Source organism: Hoplias malabaricus, chromosome X1 (assembly GCF_029633855.1).
Source record: "Hoplias malabaricus isolate fHopMal1 chromosome X1, fHopMal1.hap1, whole genome shotgun sequence".
Lineage (NCBI taxonomy): Eukaryota > Metazoa > Chordata > Actinopteri > Characiformes > Erythrinidae > Hoplias > Hoplias malabaricus.
In genome coordinates, this window is record NC_089818.1 from 1,880,400 (window position 1) to 1,896,630 (window position 16,231).

The 16,231-nt window shown below is 45.7% G+C and overlaps 2 protein-coding genes across 4 annotated transcripts in view; both read right to left on the minus strand.

The window, feature by feature from the left end:
• esyt2a (extended synaptotagmin-like protein 2a) overlaps positions 1-8,006 on the minus strand; it is a 28,834-nt gene extending 20,828 nt beyond the window's left edge. For 2 of the 3 annotated variants that reach the window (XM_066651981.1, XM_066651979.1), the window contains exons 1-3: positions 7,213-8,006; positions 249-290; positions 17-151 (exon numbers count right to left, since the gene is read on the minus strand). In XM_066651981.1, the coding sequence (XP_066508078.1) occupies positions 17-151; positions 249-290; positions 7,213-7,590 (555 nt within the window). In that variant the 5' untranslated portion in view covers positions 7,591-8,006. The remainder of the gene's footprint in view (positions 1-16; positions 152-248; positions 291-7,212) is intronic. The other variant, XM_066651980.1, reaches the window with a different exon arrangement.
• Positions 8,007-9,424: 1,418 nt separating this feature from the next.
• The window catches only part of dip2cb (disco-interacting protein 2 homolog Cb), a 36,600-nt gene continuing 29,793 nt past the window's right edge, over positions 9,425-16,231 (minus strand). The window contains exons 24-38 of the mRNA XM_066652086.1: positions 16,048-16,148; positions 15,868-15,948; positions 15,520-15,643; positions 15,322-15,443; positions 15,081-15,192; positions 14,086-14,195; positions 13,702-13,832; positions 13,328-13,496; positions 12,949-13,119; positions 12,272-12,333; positions 12,056-12,113; positions 11,900-11,974; positions 11,629-11,803; positions 11,292-11,415; positions 9,425-10,829 (exon numbers count right to left, since the gene is read on the minus strand). Of these exons, the coding sequence (XP_066508183.1) occupies positions 10,577-10,829; positions 11,292-11,415; positions 11,629-11,803; positions 11,900-11,974; positions 12,056-12,113; positions 12,272-12,333; positions 12,949-13,119; positions 13,328-13,496; positions 13,702-13,832; positions 14,086-14,195; positions 15,081-15,192; positions 15,322-15,443; positions 15,520-15,643; positions 15,868-15,948; positions 16,048-16,148 (1,868 nt within the window). The 3' untranslated portion in view covers positions 9,425-10,576. The remainder of the gene's footprint in view (positions 10,830-11,291; positions 11,416-11,628; positions 11,804-11,899; positions 11,975-12,055; positions 12,114-12,271; positions 12,334-12,948; positions 13,120-13,327; positions 13,497-13,701; positions 13,833-14,085; positions 14,196-15,080; positions 15,193-15,321; positions 15,444-15,519; positions 15,644-15,867; positions 15,949-16,047; positions 16,149-16,231) is intronic.

The window sequence follows — 16,231 nt, forward strand, 5'->3', positions numbered from 1 at the left end:
CACTGTGTGTGTGTACCTTGTCCCCCATGTCTATCTTGGAGAAGCAGAAGGTGCTCAGGTGAGGATTCGCTCCTTTGACGGCCGGCTCTATCGTCTCCCGGAAGAGTTTGTCCACAAACTGACAAATGTAAGGCCACATCTGTTGCACTGTCTGAGGGAGAGAGGGGGAGAGAGAGATTAAATCTCTGTTCTCTTCAGAAATAATGTGTCAAAAGTATACCTTGTGTGTTTGTGTGTGTCACACACACCTTATTGAGCCATTCCACTCTCTCCACATCAGGAAAGTGAACCTGAAACACAAGAACACATCAGTAATCAATATTCACATCACTTAATAATAAGCAGAGCTCTTAACGCTGTAAAACAAAAAGAAATGAGGGGTGGGGTGGGGGGCGGGGGGATTGCTGAATCACGGTGTGTGTGTGATGATGACAGTTACATAACACTGGCAGCACATCTGCCTCAAAGCCAAAAAGTATTTGTAGTCTCTGCAAGCTGCAAAATATGGTCAGACGGAGACACAGACAGAAACACACACACACACACACCCCGAAGCAAAGCAAACTCAGTGGAAAAGTCCCCCCCCCTCCTCCTCCTCTCTGTTCACTCTTTCATTTTTGGGATTTTCTCCTGTGGGAGTAAACACTCTGACTCAGAGTTGTGCTGTTTCCTGAGCGCGCGCACACACACACACTCGTGGTACGGGCACGGGCACACACACAAACACACACTGTGATCTGAAGGACCCACCCCTTCTCATTTTACACACAAACACACACAGGGTATTGAACCCTTCTCTGAATAACAGGGCTAAAATGGTTTTGATCTTTAATGGAACATACTACATTTCCAAAGGAGACACTGACTGAAACACTCCCCCTGAATTACTCACTGCTCTAGAGTCAGGGTGGATTTGTGAAACTGGTTAAATACTGATCTAGGACCAGTTTGTTCTGTTAGATTCTGGGCGATGGTTAGGAATGCTTCTGTGTGCACTTTACTTTCAGGACAATGACGTTTCAACCAGTGCTCAGATTCAACCCAGAAAAGTCACACTGATCCAGCATTTAATAGACATCGGGCCAGGACTTCAGAGAGGGTCCGATCAGAATCGGGCCAGGACTTCAGAGAGTTTTCTAATTTCCTCCTTAGAAGATTACACTTCTAACTCACATTTTTACATTTTATCTTAATTCTTTCCTGTAAGAGAAATTTTAGGAATTTTAGATTTGATAAACGCTGGGTGTGGAGGTCCTGTGACACGCCCCTTTAGAGTGCAGTTATTTACATGGGCTCTGATGTGTAGTTGATTATTAAATGCCTGGGAGCTCAGATGTGAATTCCAGGCAACAGGTTTTTCCAGACGCCGTTTCAGTTCAGAGCTCTGAGGAATTCACTGAGGCACATACTCTGCTGCTGGTGTTACAGTCATTACACACGGAGTCATTTAAATATCCAGAAATATTCTGTGATCTCAAACAGACTCACACACACGTTTTCATTTCTATACAAGGGGAAAGAGAAAGAAAGAGAGAGAAAGAGAGAGAGAGAGAGGGGAGAGAGAGAGAGAGAGAGAGAGAGAGAGAGAGAGAGCGCTATTTTCAGAAACTTTCTGAAGGGGAACACCCACTGACATAATACACATTCTTCCCACAAACCTCATCAATCCTTACATTCCTCTCTCACTCTCTATCTCTCTCTCTCTCCTCCCCTGTCTCCTGTTTGCCTCCCTCCCTCCCTCCTTACCACTCTCTCAAGTTACCTCTCTCTCTCTCTCTCTCTCTCTCTCTCATGTGATCATAAGAACAAAGATTTACAGTGATCCAGAGAACACTCACACTTCAATCAATCAGCAACTTTACACTGCACACACACACACAGGATGTGGAGGGAGATACAGACAGAGAAAGGGAGGGATGAATTAGATTAAACTCTCATAAACGAGTCAGTGTTACTCCATCACTGTCTGCACTCAGCTGCACATTTGTCAGAGGAACTGAAGTCGTATGTTGTGAAGTTCTAAAGACTCATGGGGAAAAAAAAACACATTCACATCAGTGTCTGTGGAGTTCAGGTTTCAGCACAATACCCCAGTCGGTCACTATTTAAATACAAAGTCATCCAGACTGATCTGACAACACCCTGCTGAACAGGACACGAGTTACTTCACTTTTCAGCAGCAACTGCGTCCACTGCATTCAGTTTCACTCAGCTGTGTTCATGCTTCATCCCTCCATCATCAGGGGAACACGACAAATCTCAGATCAGGATCATTCTGTCAGGACGATTACAAAATATGTACCAAGGACTATTTTCAATGCCACCTGGGTCTCCCTGCTTCCCTCGTTCACCAGAAACAGACCACAGCCGTGCAACGAGAGCTTTGGTTACACATATCTCCACAGCAACACTTCCTCCCTCTCAAACTGTTCACAATCACGAGTGAGTGACATCAGCGCTAAACAGGATTTTATTTACTGCTCAATTTACAGTTCACATGCCACCAGACCACCACAATCACACCAGCAAAAACAAAACAACTCCAGTCCTTTTGAAATCAGGTGTGATTTGTTTAATCAGCAGATCGTCAGCATCAGAATGTACACTTAAAGACAACGTGCACAATTGTGGGGGAAATGCAGTTCTCTCTGGTTTGTTTACGTTCAGAAGCTCTGTATCTTTTAATGTGGAGCGGTGTGTATGTAAGAAGCGACTGTATCTTGTTGGTGACTGAAGTGTAAATGGTCTGTAAGTGTTTATTCACTGTTTGAATTCCCACAGAAACTCATGTGTAACTCGAGCTGTTTTGTTTTGTAGCACTTTCACTCTGCGTTTACTTTCATGCAGTTAGCGCTCTCTTGAATTTAGAGTCAGTTCCACCTTAAGTAATGTAACTGTAACAGCAAAAATAAGTCAATGTTACCCACCTATGGAGCAGGAATAAAACAACATCTTCGTCTCTTTTCATCTGATTTTCAACATTTGGAGTCTCTCTTTGTTGTTTTTCTGCCACGAGCAGAGAGAGAGGAAGCCTAGCATGTCTGACTGAGCCCCTTTGTTTTTATTACTCGTTTACAGACACTGGGGCTTCATAAACACATTAGACTTGTTTCCAGCGCATGGACAAAGTGATTTTGTGAGTAATAGGATCCATGTGTTTATGGGGTTGGGAAATTAGATCATAGGAAAACAAAGTTTACATGATTTCAGCAATAATCTGATTTCTGCTTTGCAACAACCAATAATATCACAGACAGACGTGAAATAAAATTACTGCAGCTGCCTTTTTTGTAAACATTGTACCTGTGAGCATGGGTCATATTTTCTTATGATTTGTAACATTACACAGTGCTGCCCTTCTCGGCGTTACACTGCTGCTGAGCTTCTCTTTAAACAAGAGCAGCCATTAGTTTACACGATGAATTATCAGATAACTGCAGAAATCAGATTAAAAATGCATTATTAATAGCGTGTAAACACTCTCTCTGACCTCCTCAAACAATCCACACACACACGTCTGTAGGTGAGAAGCTGCCCACAGTTGTGTCCATGATGTGATAAAGCTCATGACGGAGTGCTCACAGAAGATGGAGCAATGAATGAATCATCACTGTTTCTTCCCAAAGAAGGCATTAAACAGTGATTTTGTATGGTGGCTGAACCCAGAAGCATGTGGAGAATGGAGTCACTGTAGACGTCCAATAACATTAGCCCTGCAGTGTTTATGTCTTTATAGAGCTGGACGGTACGGCCACAATTTACATCATGATAAAGTTCTACATTTCGGACGATACGATACAATTCCGATATCGATGTGAACGATAAAAAAGCCACAGAAAAACTGCCAGGAACTGAACACAACACGACATCACCCTCCAACACCAGCCTCTGGGATTAGTCAATATTGATATTTTTATACTAACTTTAAAATTGAATGCTGATCTGAGGACAGCGCCCTCTAATGACCATCAGTCAGTGACAGACGCTGTAAATAATGTGTACTGAAATACTGAAAATGTGTTTAAAAATCATATCATTGTTATTGAAACACTTTATATTGTGATACATATTGATAATAAAGTATTGTCCAGCCCTTTGTCCTGAACACCAGGGGTAAAATCTGTTCTGTTTCTGCTGACTGTGGTGTGAAGAAAACGCTGGTATAACGTCATGGTTCATTATTTACTGATATACAGTGTTCTGGTGTTCAGTCTGGGCTAACAGTGACCTGCTCTACTTACAGCTGTCTACTGCAGCCTGAGATTAACACACACACACACACACACAGAGGACTGAAATAGACTATCTTTCTGCAGACCTGCTCTATATTATTATTATTTTATTATTATTATATTCCGTCTAGAAACAGCCAGGTTAATTTGATTAGATTAATTCTGTATGAAAACCAGTGGAATCCTTCCAGCTCTGCTCCAGAACCGAAAAATCCAATTGGTTCTTGTACCATAGACAGAATGTGGGAGTGAGTCACCTCTGGCAGTGAATTTAAACCCTCTAACATCTGGCAACATGTGGCTCTAGTCTGGTACTGATGGTTTCCCGTATGAGGCAAGCAGGAGCGGTCTGCTCAAGCGTTGTCCATCCATGTGACCTGTGGGCTGATGAAAGTGAGGGATTTGGGCCAGAATAATTCTGTTAAAGGGAATCTAGCATCCGGCCCTGGCTTCTCTGTGCAGTGCTGCTCCCTACAGCGAGACTTCAATCAATGCTTTAATCAACGTGTCAGACAGCTGGTCAAATACTGCTGAAAAGGCTTGTGGTTTTTAGGAAACAAACAGAAAAACAAGTAGAAATGAGCACCTTCTGTCTCTAACTGTGACAATAGAGATTTAGCAAACAGAGAAAAGTCTTGGTCAGAGTCCAGATCGCACTGGTCCCAACTGAGCAAGTCTAGAGCTGGAACAGAGCAGCGCTCTTAAAAATAAAGGTGCTACCAAGGGATCTTTGAACAATGTAATGGAAGAACCATTTTTAAACTGGTAAAGAACTTTAAGATCAAATTAAGGTTTTTATTTAACCCTTTAAAATGTTCTTTACACTCACACACCCCTTAAAAACACGGTTCTTTATGGAACCAAACGTGGTTCTTTTATGGCATCACTGAAAGAACCCTTTGTAGCAGCTTTATTTGTAACTCGAGTTCGTTTGGAGTGGTCTAGGGCTGACCTCAGCCTGGAATCTGTGTTACTGAGAAATGCAGGTTAAAGTTCACGGTTTAGAGACAGAGTTCATGTTGACAGTTCTGATAAAGACCAAAAAAACAATGTCTGAGACACTTCACACACGGCAACTGAACCCTACCCACCGTGACTTTAATACCGCACACTACCCGCCGTGACTTTAATACCGCACACTACCCGCCGTGACTTTAATACCGCACACTCCTCGCCGTGACTTTAATACCGCACACTCCCCGCCGTGACTTTAATACCGCACACTCCCCGCCGTGACTTTAATACCGCACACTCCCCGCCGTGACTTTAATACCGCACACTACCCGCCGTGACTTTAATACCGCACACTCCCCGCCGTGACTTTAATACTGCACACTCCCCGCCGTGACTTTAATACTGCACACTCCCCGCCGTGACTTTAATACCGCACACTCCCCGCCGTGACTTTAATACCGCACACTCCCCGCCGTGACTTTAATACCGCACACTCCTCGCCGTGACTTTAATACCGCACACTCCCCGCCGTGACTTTAATACCGCACACTCCCCGCCGTGACTTTAATACCGCACACTCCCCGCCGTGACTTTAATACCGCACACTCCCCGCCGTGACTTTAATACCGCACACTACCCGCCGTGACTTTAATACCGCACACTACCCGCCGTGACTTTAATACCGCACACTCCCCGCCGTGACTTTAATACTGCACACTCCCCGCCGTGACTTTAATACTGCACACTCCCCGCCGTGACTTTAATACTGCACACTCCCCGCCGTGACTTTAATACTGCACACTCCCCGCCGTGACTTTAATACCGCACACTCCCCGCCGTGACTTTAATACCGCACACTCCTCGCCGTGACTTTAATACCGCACACTCCCCGCCGTGACTTTAATACCGCACACTCCCCGCCGTGACTTTAATACCGCACACTCCCCGCCGTGACTTTAATACCGCACACTCCCCGCCGTGACTTTAATACCGCACACTCCCCGCCGTGACTTTAATACCGCACACTCCCCGCCGTGACTTTAATACCGCACACTACCCGCCGTGACTTTAATACCGCACACTACCCGCCGTGACTTTAATACCGCACACTCCCCGCCGTGACTTTAATACCGCACACTCCCCGCCGTGACTTTAATACCGCACACTCCCCGCCGTGACTTTAATACCGCACACTCCCCGCCGTGACTTTAATACCGCACACTACCCGCCGTGACTTTAATACCGCACACTACCCGCCGTGACTTTAATACCGCACACTCCCCGCCGTGACTTTAATACTGCACACTCCCCGCCGTGACTTTAATACTGCACACTCCCCGCCGTGACTTTAATACTGCACACTCCCCGCCGTGACTTTAATACTGCACACTACCCGCCGTGACTTTAATACTGCACACTCCCCGCCGTGACTTTAATACTGCACACTACCCGCCGTGACTTTAATACCGCACACTCCCCGCCGTGACTTTAATACCGCACACTCCCCGCCGTGACTTTAATACCGCACACTCCCCGCCGTGACTTTAATACCGCACACTCCCCGCCGTGACTTTAATACCGCACACTCCCCGCCGTGACTTTAATACCGCACACTCCCCGCCGTGACTTTAATACCGCACACTACCCGCCGTGACTTTAATACTGCACACTCCTCGCCGTGACTTTAATACTGCACACTCCTCGCCGTGACTTTAATACTGCACACTCCTCGCCGTGACTTTAATACTGCACACTCCTCGCCGTGACTTTAATACTGCACACTCCACACTGTGGCTTTAATATTGCACACTGCAACCCGAACACTATACACATCAAACAGAATACTGAACACTTCATACTGGACCTCTAATACTACACACTGTAACTTTAACACTGCTCATGGCACAATGTAAAATAAAAGCTGGAACCTGAACCCTGTAAACTGTGAACCGTCAACACTGAACACATCACACAACATTATCAACAACTGCCAGGAAACAGCGGTGAAGTCCGTAAAGGAACTCACCCACGGGGGCAGCTCTGCGGCGGGTAAATTCTGCCTCCCGACCCTCTCATGCTCGAAAAAGGCCAGAGCTTGGTTCAGTCGCGGAAAGCGTGAGTTCTGGTTCCGTCTGAGCCAGAAGAGCAGAGCGAGCGCCAGGAGGACCCAGCTGAAGCTGAACTCCAGAACCCCGAGGACGTAGACCGGGAGAACCAGCAGGAACGCCTTGACGAACTTAATTCCGGTGTGTTTGGCTTGTTCCACCGAGGACTGAGAATCCGACTCCGGCTCCGGGGCCGGGTCCAGTCCGTTCTGTTTAGACCCCGGTCCCGGTCCAGGACCCGTCCCTGGTTTGGGCTCCAACCCGTTCGCGGCGTTTACTCCGTTTACGGTGGAAGTCATGCTCTAAAGGAGCGAAGTTCCTGTGTAGAACAAACAAGAGCTGAAGGATCTCGGAGTGAGTTCCACCTTCACTTAAAGACCACCTTAAATAAGCAACTCGGAGAGAGTTCCACCTTAAATCCACACAGCCCTCGCACTCCTGCTGCTGCGAAAAGTTCCGCACTTCCTGAGATTGCGGAGAACCGAAGCACTTTGTGACCTTGACTTTATTCGGAGCGAATAAACACCGCGCTGGTTCTGACACTCGGGTGTTCCTCCTCCTCCGGTTCCGTCACTGAACCAGCGCCGTGCTCCGGATCCAGCTCTGGTTCCGTAACTCGGCAACAACAGTGTACCTCCACATCCTGCCACAGGCGCGCGCTCTGCCTGTGCCCTCGCGCGCACACACACACACGCTCGCGGAATGGGCACACACACTGATCTGAAGGACCCACCCCTTCTCATTTTACACACGCATACACACACTGCTCTGACGCTGTCTGCGCGCGCCACCGTGTGTACAGTGGCTGAACAGCATGGATGTGGGGACTTAGTGCGCCACAGGTGGGAGCTGCTCGAGTTATAGGTATTTGTTTGTTTTCCTGACTTTTTTTCTTTATTCTTCTTCTTTCATTAAAGTCACTGTGGAGCAAATCCAGTGAAGCGTCTGAGCACCACAATCGGAGGGTAGGTGTAGAATTTCCATTACTCAACCAATGATGACCCACCTTTTTTCCAGTTGATGGCGCAAAAGAGCAAGAGTGTGGTGTGTTCTCTCTGTGCCTGCGTGGGTTTCCTCCGGGTGACTGTCTGTGAGGAGTGTGGTGTGTTCTCCCTGTGTCTGCGTGGGTTTCCTCCGGGTGACTGTCTGTGAGGAGTGTGCTGTGTTCTCCCTGTGTCCACGTGGGTTTCCTCTGGGTGACTGTCTGTGAGAAGTGTGGTGTGTTCTCCCTGTGTCTGCGTGGGTTTCCTCCGGGTGACTGTCTGTGAGGAGTGTGCTGTGTTCTCCCTGTGTCTGCGTGGGTTTCCTCTGGGTGCTCCAGTTTCCTCCCACGTTCCAAAAACACACGTTGGTAGGTGGATTGGAGACTCAAGTGTCTGTAGGTGTGAGTGAATGTGTGTCGCCCTGTGAAGGACTGGCACCCCCTCCAGGGTGTGTTCCTGGCCCAATGATTCCAGGTAGGCTCTGGACCCACCGCCGCCCTGAACTAGATAGAGGTTACAGACAATGAATGAATGAATGTTGTTACTGAAATGCTTTAAAGGGAAAGTCTTTGATTGTGGGGAAACACAGTTCTAAGCTCCATGTGGAACGATGTGTTTGAGGGGATAAACAACAGTTGTTTGTACGTGTCTTAAGTGTAACGTGTCTAACGTGCCTGAATTGTCACAGAAACTCGTGTAACTCGAGTTGTTTAATTTTGTAGCACTTTCTGTCTATGAAGCAGAGACATAAAGTCTAAAAAACTCCAGAGAAAACCTAGTATTCCGGCTAACTCATTTATAGACACTAGGGCTTTGTAAACACATTAGACCTGTTTCCAGCGCAGAAAGGTACTGAAGAGCTAGGGAAAGTTAAGGAAACTTCTTATAAATTTTATAAAAAATGCTTTTTAATTAACTGTAGTTTCTCCAGGACGCAGTGCTAACATTAGTTGTCTGAAAGCAGAGCTGTAGTTCCCAGTTTCAGCTCTGACCTGCTGCTCAGCGCCCCCTGTAGGAGGGACTGTGACTCCACTGGCTGCAGAACTGAATGATGGGCAGATGACTCTGGCTGCTGATTGGCTAAACAAAGGTGATGACCAATGAAGAAGCATGGAACGAAAGACACCCCGTATCGGTTCAAAACGGACCAAACATTTAGTGTCCAAATACGGGGCTGGTGGCAACACTAGATGAATGAATGAATGAATGGATGCATGAACTAATAAATTAATGATGAAAATAAACACCTGCTCTGTGATGAAGAGACATGTTCCCCCACACGTCCCAAAGCCCACACATTTTATTGCTTTTACGGGCCAGTGAATTAACAGAAAATATTTTATTAACATTTTGAATGACATTTGTATTGGACGTTGCCATGGCGACAGAACCCCCTGCAGAACACGTATGATTCAAAGCAGCTAAAAATAAACAGATTTACACACACTGCACACGTGGCCTCTTTCTGCTCTTTGCCGTCCACTAGTGGTCAGATCCGTCATTACACCTCCTCCTCCTCCCTTCCATCCCGCACATGCAGTAACAAAGAGGACACGCTGCTTTAGCAGATTTTTATGAACCTGTACATTATACACAACTATATCTGCTCCTCATATGATATTAATCACATAAGAATGCTTTTTTAAAACATATTCAAATACATACAGAAATAAAATAGTTAATTAAATACAAGTAAAGAACTTCGACAGACTGCATTGTGTTTGACGTCACTGATGTTGTGTTTGTGGCTGAAATAAAAGGAAATAAAAACTGCTAAATGGATGAAAATGTTTGAAAATACAGAGGAAAGTGTGTGTGTGTTTGTGTGTGTGTGTCATTATAAAACAGCTGCTTCTGTTGAACAATGCTTTTTAAAAAGGGACAAAACCATTAAAGAAAATGAGCAAATATTGAACACACATTGTAATGTTTTATAAAAGTCTCCCTGACTCAAAAATAGACCTAAAAAATGAGCAACACGAGCAAAACATTCAACAACAACAAAACACACACACGTCAAACCAAGTTTAAGATATGTCTCCCACTCGTATGTACACATGCACCATCGTCCGAGTGTGTGCGCATTTGAGTGTGTGCGTGTACTTCAGTCTCTCTTAGTGTTAGTGCCTTAGTCTGTAAATGAAGTGTGTGCGAGTGTGTCTTCAAGAAAGTGCATGTTTGTGCGAGCGGATTTCACATGTGGCAGTGTGTGTGTGTGTGTCCTATATGTCGTAAGCTACATAGAAGGGTTTGAGCTGGTCAGTGAGAAGGCTATGTGTGTGTGTGTGTGTGTGTGTGTTTTCTACATGTTGTAAGCTACGTAGATGGGGTCCAGCTGATCGGCGAGAAAGCCGTCCCTCAGGTGCATGCGTTGCTTTTCTCCGCGAGAGTTGATGGGGATGACCCCCGTATCCACGATCACCACCACGCCCACGATGAGGTAGTGCTCCTCCAAAACCACATTGGTTACCAAGGCAACCAGGTCCAGAGCATCCTGCTCTGAACCGTCCAGCTCCACCACCACCACCAGGAGCTTGGTCCAGGTGAACACGGCACTGAAACACACATCCGCATGTAGACATTGAAAAAAAAGGACAGAGTACTCCTGGTCCAGCGGCACATCTCTGTCACGGGATTACAGTTTAAAACCGTATTAATACTGCACTCTAGACCTGAGAAGAGTGTGTCGCAGAGCTGTGGCTGTAGGACCACTGGGGTCTGTCAGGGACGAGACGAGCTGAGTGCACAGACTGATTAAATTTGATGGTTAAATGGTTAAACATATTAACAAATCTGTGCTGGAGCTGACAGGGTTAATGTCGACCGATGGAGGAGACACGGTGAAGATTTGAGGTTTAACTGTAGACAGATGTGCGTTCACACGCTCACTGTTGCCCTTTATATCTGTGTTATAAATGATTATTAATGACTTTCAGTGTGTTTACAACCTACACAATTTGTAAACCATTTACAGACCTTTATAGAAATGTAAGGTGTGTGTGTGTGTGTGTACTTACCACTCTGTGATGCTCTTGTGTGTTCTGATGATGGAGGTTTCGATGTCTATAGGATGATATCTCATCCCCCTTAGTTCCATTGCTTCATCCAGAGCACCCACCACATACAGAGCATCATGTCTCTCTAAAAGATAACACACACACACACACGCACACGTTAACACGCACACATTAATGAACACAAGCACACACACAAACACGTTAATAAACACACACACAAGCTCCCACCACGTACAAATCATATCTCTACAAGATTACACACACAGACCACTCTGGATCTCCTAATCAATACAGAGCATCATGTTTCTTTGTAATGAACACACACACACACACACACCTCCGCTGGCGTCTGTGAGCTCGGTTCTCCGGAGGAAGCCCAGGTATCCGGTCCTGGCCCAAACCGTCTGAGTGTCTCCAAAACTGAGTCTGGAGCAGAAATGATCTGAACGCACGTTCTCCTCCCCGAACACAGAGAAATAACCGCTTGCATTCTGACTGCTGTGTACCCAGATCTGCAACACACACATGCACAGTGTTACAGACTCACTGGCCCTACACATCTGTACAGAATAACTCCTGTCATCAGTGTCTACAGGGAGGTGACTAACCTCACCCAGGTGAGAGTCCCCGATAGGTCCCTTCGTCTCTGGGTTGGCGATGACAATGCGTACACCTGGTAATATCTGCACGAGGAAGTACAGACGGGCTTCAACATCACGATTTATTAAAGCTAGAAGCTTTTTCATAAAATAATTATCACCCACCTTTCCTGACTCCATTAGAGGTAGACTGTGTGGAGACCCTCTCTCCACCAACCGCACTCTAAAACACACACACACACACACACACACATTATTGTATTGCCTTGACTTGAATACCACAGACTCTTTGGTCCTGTGTGGTAATAAATAAAGATATACAATAAAGATGTATAATAAAGATGTGAAGTTGCCTTGTGTGTGTGTGTGTGTGTGTGTTACCTGTCATGTCTGAGTGCTCTCATGTCGACGTAAACAGTGGTGGGATCAGGTCCTGAGGTTCCCTACAGAGACAGAGATAACGTCCAGATCAGATAAGGCCCAGTGTCCATCACACACCACACTTTACCATAACAGACTCTAATCTAAAGACACTGAAAGTGAATACGGCTGCTTTAAGTTGCATCCACTGTCAGGGTTCATGCAGATTTCATCCAGAACATAAACAAACCAGAGAAAACTGCAGTTCCCTAGAATCATTGAGGTTGCCTTTAAGTACTGGTTAACCTTGGACATGGGTTAAAATGATCTAGCATTGGGTCAGAGTTTGTGTCCCATAAACTGAACTAAAATATCCTTTCACAGTTCAATCACCTTCCCACCATCTTACACAATCCGTCTCTGCTACTTTCATATGACTTTAAAGGCCGATCAATATTTCTGACGTCATTTTCATAAAATAACAGCATCCTGCCATGTACCTATTGGTTCTGTTTGTTGAAGCCAGTGCTTGTAGACTTCACTTTCCAACCATCGCTGGTTAAATGCTCTTTCCAGGCTCTGTGAGTGATGTTTAATCCACACTACTAGCTCTAAAACAATGCCCAGGCTACAACATGTCTGATACTGCACATGGTTTTTAAGAGAAAGAGAGAGAGAGAGAGAAAAATGGGAGAGACCTGCAGACACACTGAGAGATTAACTCTGCAGCCAAAAGCTGTGCTGACTGCTCGCGGGTGCAGCCCAACATCTTTAAAGAGTTTGGAGAAGGACTGACTCAGAGTGATCCTAGGCCTCTCCTCTGCCACCACCACACACGTCCTCACACGAGATAAATCCAGTCCTCGGGCCTGTACACACACACACACACAGATAAGTATTACAGAAAAATGAATTTAGAGGTTTTGTTCATATTCTGCCATTTAAATGTTTTCAGTAAAATCTATTTAAAGAAACACTAGGAAAGATTTGATATTTTTGCATATTAATGTTTCTTAGTTTCTGAATGCACCAAGAGTTTGTGTTTGTGCGTGTGTGTGTGTGTGTAAGTATACTGACCTTCAGAGAGTCTGTGAGTGTCCCAAGAGTTTTGGTGCAAAGCTCCATGACAGAGTAGGAGCAGAATGTGTCTCTGACTTTAAACTGACTGACAGATAGCAGCCAGAGAGCAGGGTTGACCTCCAGCTCGGAAGGAGGAATCAGCACTGACTGGTGTCCTGCATATACACTGCATACACACACACACACACACACACGCGCGCTCAGTTTCTAAAGCATCTTTCACAAACCCATGAACGCATTCCTCTGGGGTTAACTTTCCCTACACACAGAGTTTTAAAAGATTTTAGGAGTGTTCAGTTTCTCAGGAGTTCTGCACTGGATCTGTTCTGGTCCAGTCCTGGTTCTGACCTTGTTCGGTACTGCTTCATTACCTGCAGAGACACCAGATGACAAAGCCCAGTCCACAGTATGGATCCAAACACACGGCCACCTCCCGACTTGGATACAGCTCACACTGCAGCTTTATAGATCGACACAAAGCACTGGTCGCACTGTGAGACATCTAAAGAGAGAGAGAGAGAGAGAGAGTGAGGAGCATGTGTCTGTGGGGCACTTGTAGCAGAGGTGTCAGTGCTGAACTAGAAGTGATCCATAGATTAAAAATGCTGTCTTGTCTGCGGCAAACTGATTGTGAGCCAATCACTTTGATCTGAGATGGAGAGGGTTTCAGGAGAAACATCACTAGAATAATTTACAATGATCCACATATGATTTCAATGCAGTGTGTGTGTGTGTGTGTGTGTGCGTGCGAGTACCTTAACGCCTGCAAGCATTCCTGTGGTGGACACACTGAAGTCCAGATATGCCAGAGACTCAGGGTCAGATGGTTTATAGAGCAGTGGAAACCTCCTCTTTGGCAAATCATCTTAAATACACACACACACACACACACATACAGAGTCAACAAAACCTTCACACGGTATTAGGGTCATTGTACAATATATAACTATATCTGTGGCAGTGAACACACTCAGTGCCCAGGGAACAGTTGTGGGTTATGTGTCTTACTCAAGAAAAGGAAGGAGGGAGGAGACGAAGCTGTACCTTCACTCCTCCCACGTCCATTTCTCCTGCCAGTCCCAGGCCTGCACTTCTAACCCTTAGGTTTGTTTGTTTGTTTGCATTAACGGTGCCAGTGGGGCTTGGTAGGTACTTAGTCACGGGGAAGCCCAGAAGGGAGTTACAGTTAAAAGGGCTGTAAAGCGAGCTTGGAGAGGGGTGGGTGAGAGGGAAAGATTAAAATTGAGAGGTAAAAAACCATGAATGAGTATGAAAAAAAAAGAAAAAAGACAGTCTGAGAGGTCACATTACATGTAGTGAAAAATGTAAAGACTTGCATGTTTATATTTTCTACCTTGTGTTTTTGCGCCTTCTCTTTTTGACACTGATGTGAAGCCGTGTGTGTGGAGTTTCTTTAGGCACTGATGATGTCACGGTTCACACTGAGGGACCAGCTTTTCTTTGGTTTCACCTGGGAATTAATTTTTCTGGTTTGCAAACCAATGTTTGTCAGTGGAAACGGTTCCAAATCAGGTTGGTGAAATGGATCCTGCAGGTCCTTTTACTGGACTCTCCTTATATCTCCTCATCTGACCAGATTCAAGTAAGGGCTTGTACCTCAGCTGCCAACCAATCAAAGCTCCCTGTGTTATTTCCCATTTTCAGCGACAAACCTGTGGCTATCAACAGTAACAAATGCCCAGGAGGAAAACTCTCTCTGTGATGTTCTCCCTGTCTCTCTCACTCTTACCTGTGTCCAAGACCGGGGGCCATGATCGAAGGTCCACAGCTGCTGAAGCTTCTTTAGATCTCAGGAGTTTACAGATGGTCTGAGTGGTCATCACACAAACGGAGCGGCTGACCTGCACAAACAAAACAATTTATCCACAGTCTGAGAGTGTGGAGTGTTTGTCGGCCTCTAGAAATATAAAAAACGTCACACAATACTGAACTTGATCACGTTTAAAAACAGATCTGTGAGCAGTGCTCACCTCTACAATCATCTTGACGGTTGGTAAAGTGGTGGAGATGTTCTGGGGGTGTGGGGGTCTGACTGTGATGGGGATACAGCCGGCATACAGACAGCCATAAAATGCAGCGATTAGATCTATACCTGTACAACACATACACACACAGTGAGACTCCATGATTATTGTTTTGGACGGTATGTGATGAGGAAGTGAAATTACCTGGAGGGTACACTAATGCCACGTGGTCTCCGTCTTTCAGCTGCGCTCTCTCAAACAGCAGAGACGCTATCTTCTCCGCTCTTTTATGAAGCTGCACACATGTTAGAGAACTGCCTACTGCCCCCTAAAACACACATACACACACACACACACAGTCAGCATCTGACTATAGGATGTTTCTCTTTTGTACAGTACTGCGTATCTGAGAAATGTAAAAAGCTTTTTACCTAGAAATAGATGCGTATTTGCTTAAACCTCCATGTGCCCACAACAATCCTGTTTATTTTATTAGAATGATAACCTACATAACAATTCAGTCAGCAGTGATATTGTGCGTGTGTGTGTTACCCTGGAGTTGATGAGTGTATACAGGACATGGTCGGGTGTAGTTTGCGCTCTCCACTGCAGCACTTCAGATAGGAACAGGAACTGCTCACCCATCAGATAGAAAATAAAGGTAGTGTTGGTACTGTAACGTCAGACATCCACTGTCACTGCACTGTTTTCAGGGATCAGTCACAAACTCACCTGGTCATTGTCCTCTCCTTGGCTCAGGTCACGACCGCAGGCTTGTGCCATGCGCTTCCCTGCCACCAGGTTCCCCACCATCACAGAGGCAGGACCCACCTCTACACACACACACACACAAGACTCAGTACAAATATACAGTTCCTTCATCCAGACAGCTTTAAAACCACAGAAGACAAGTTTC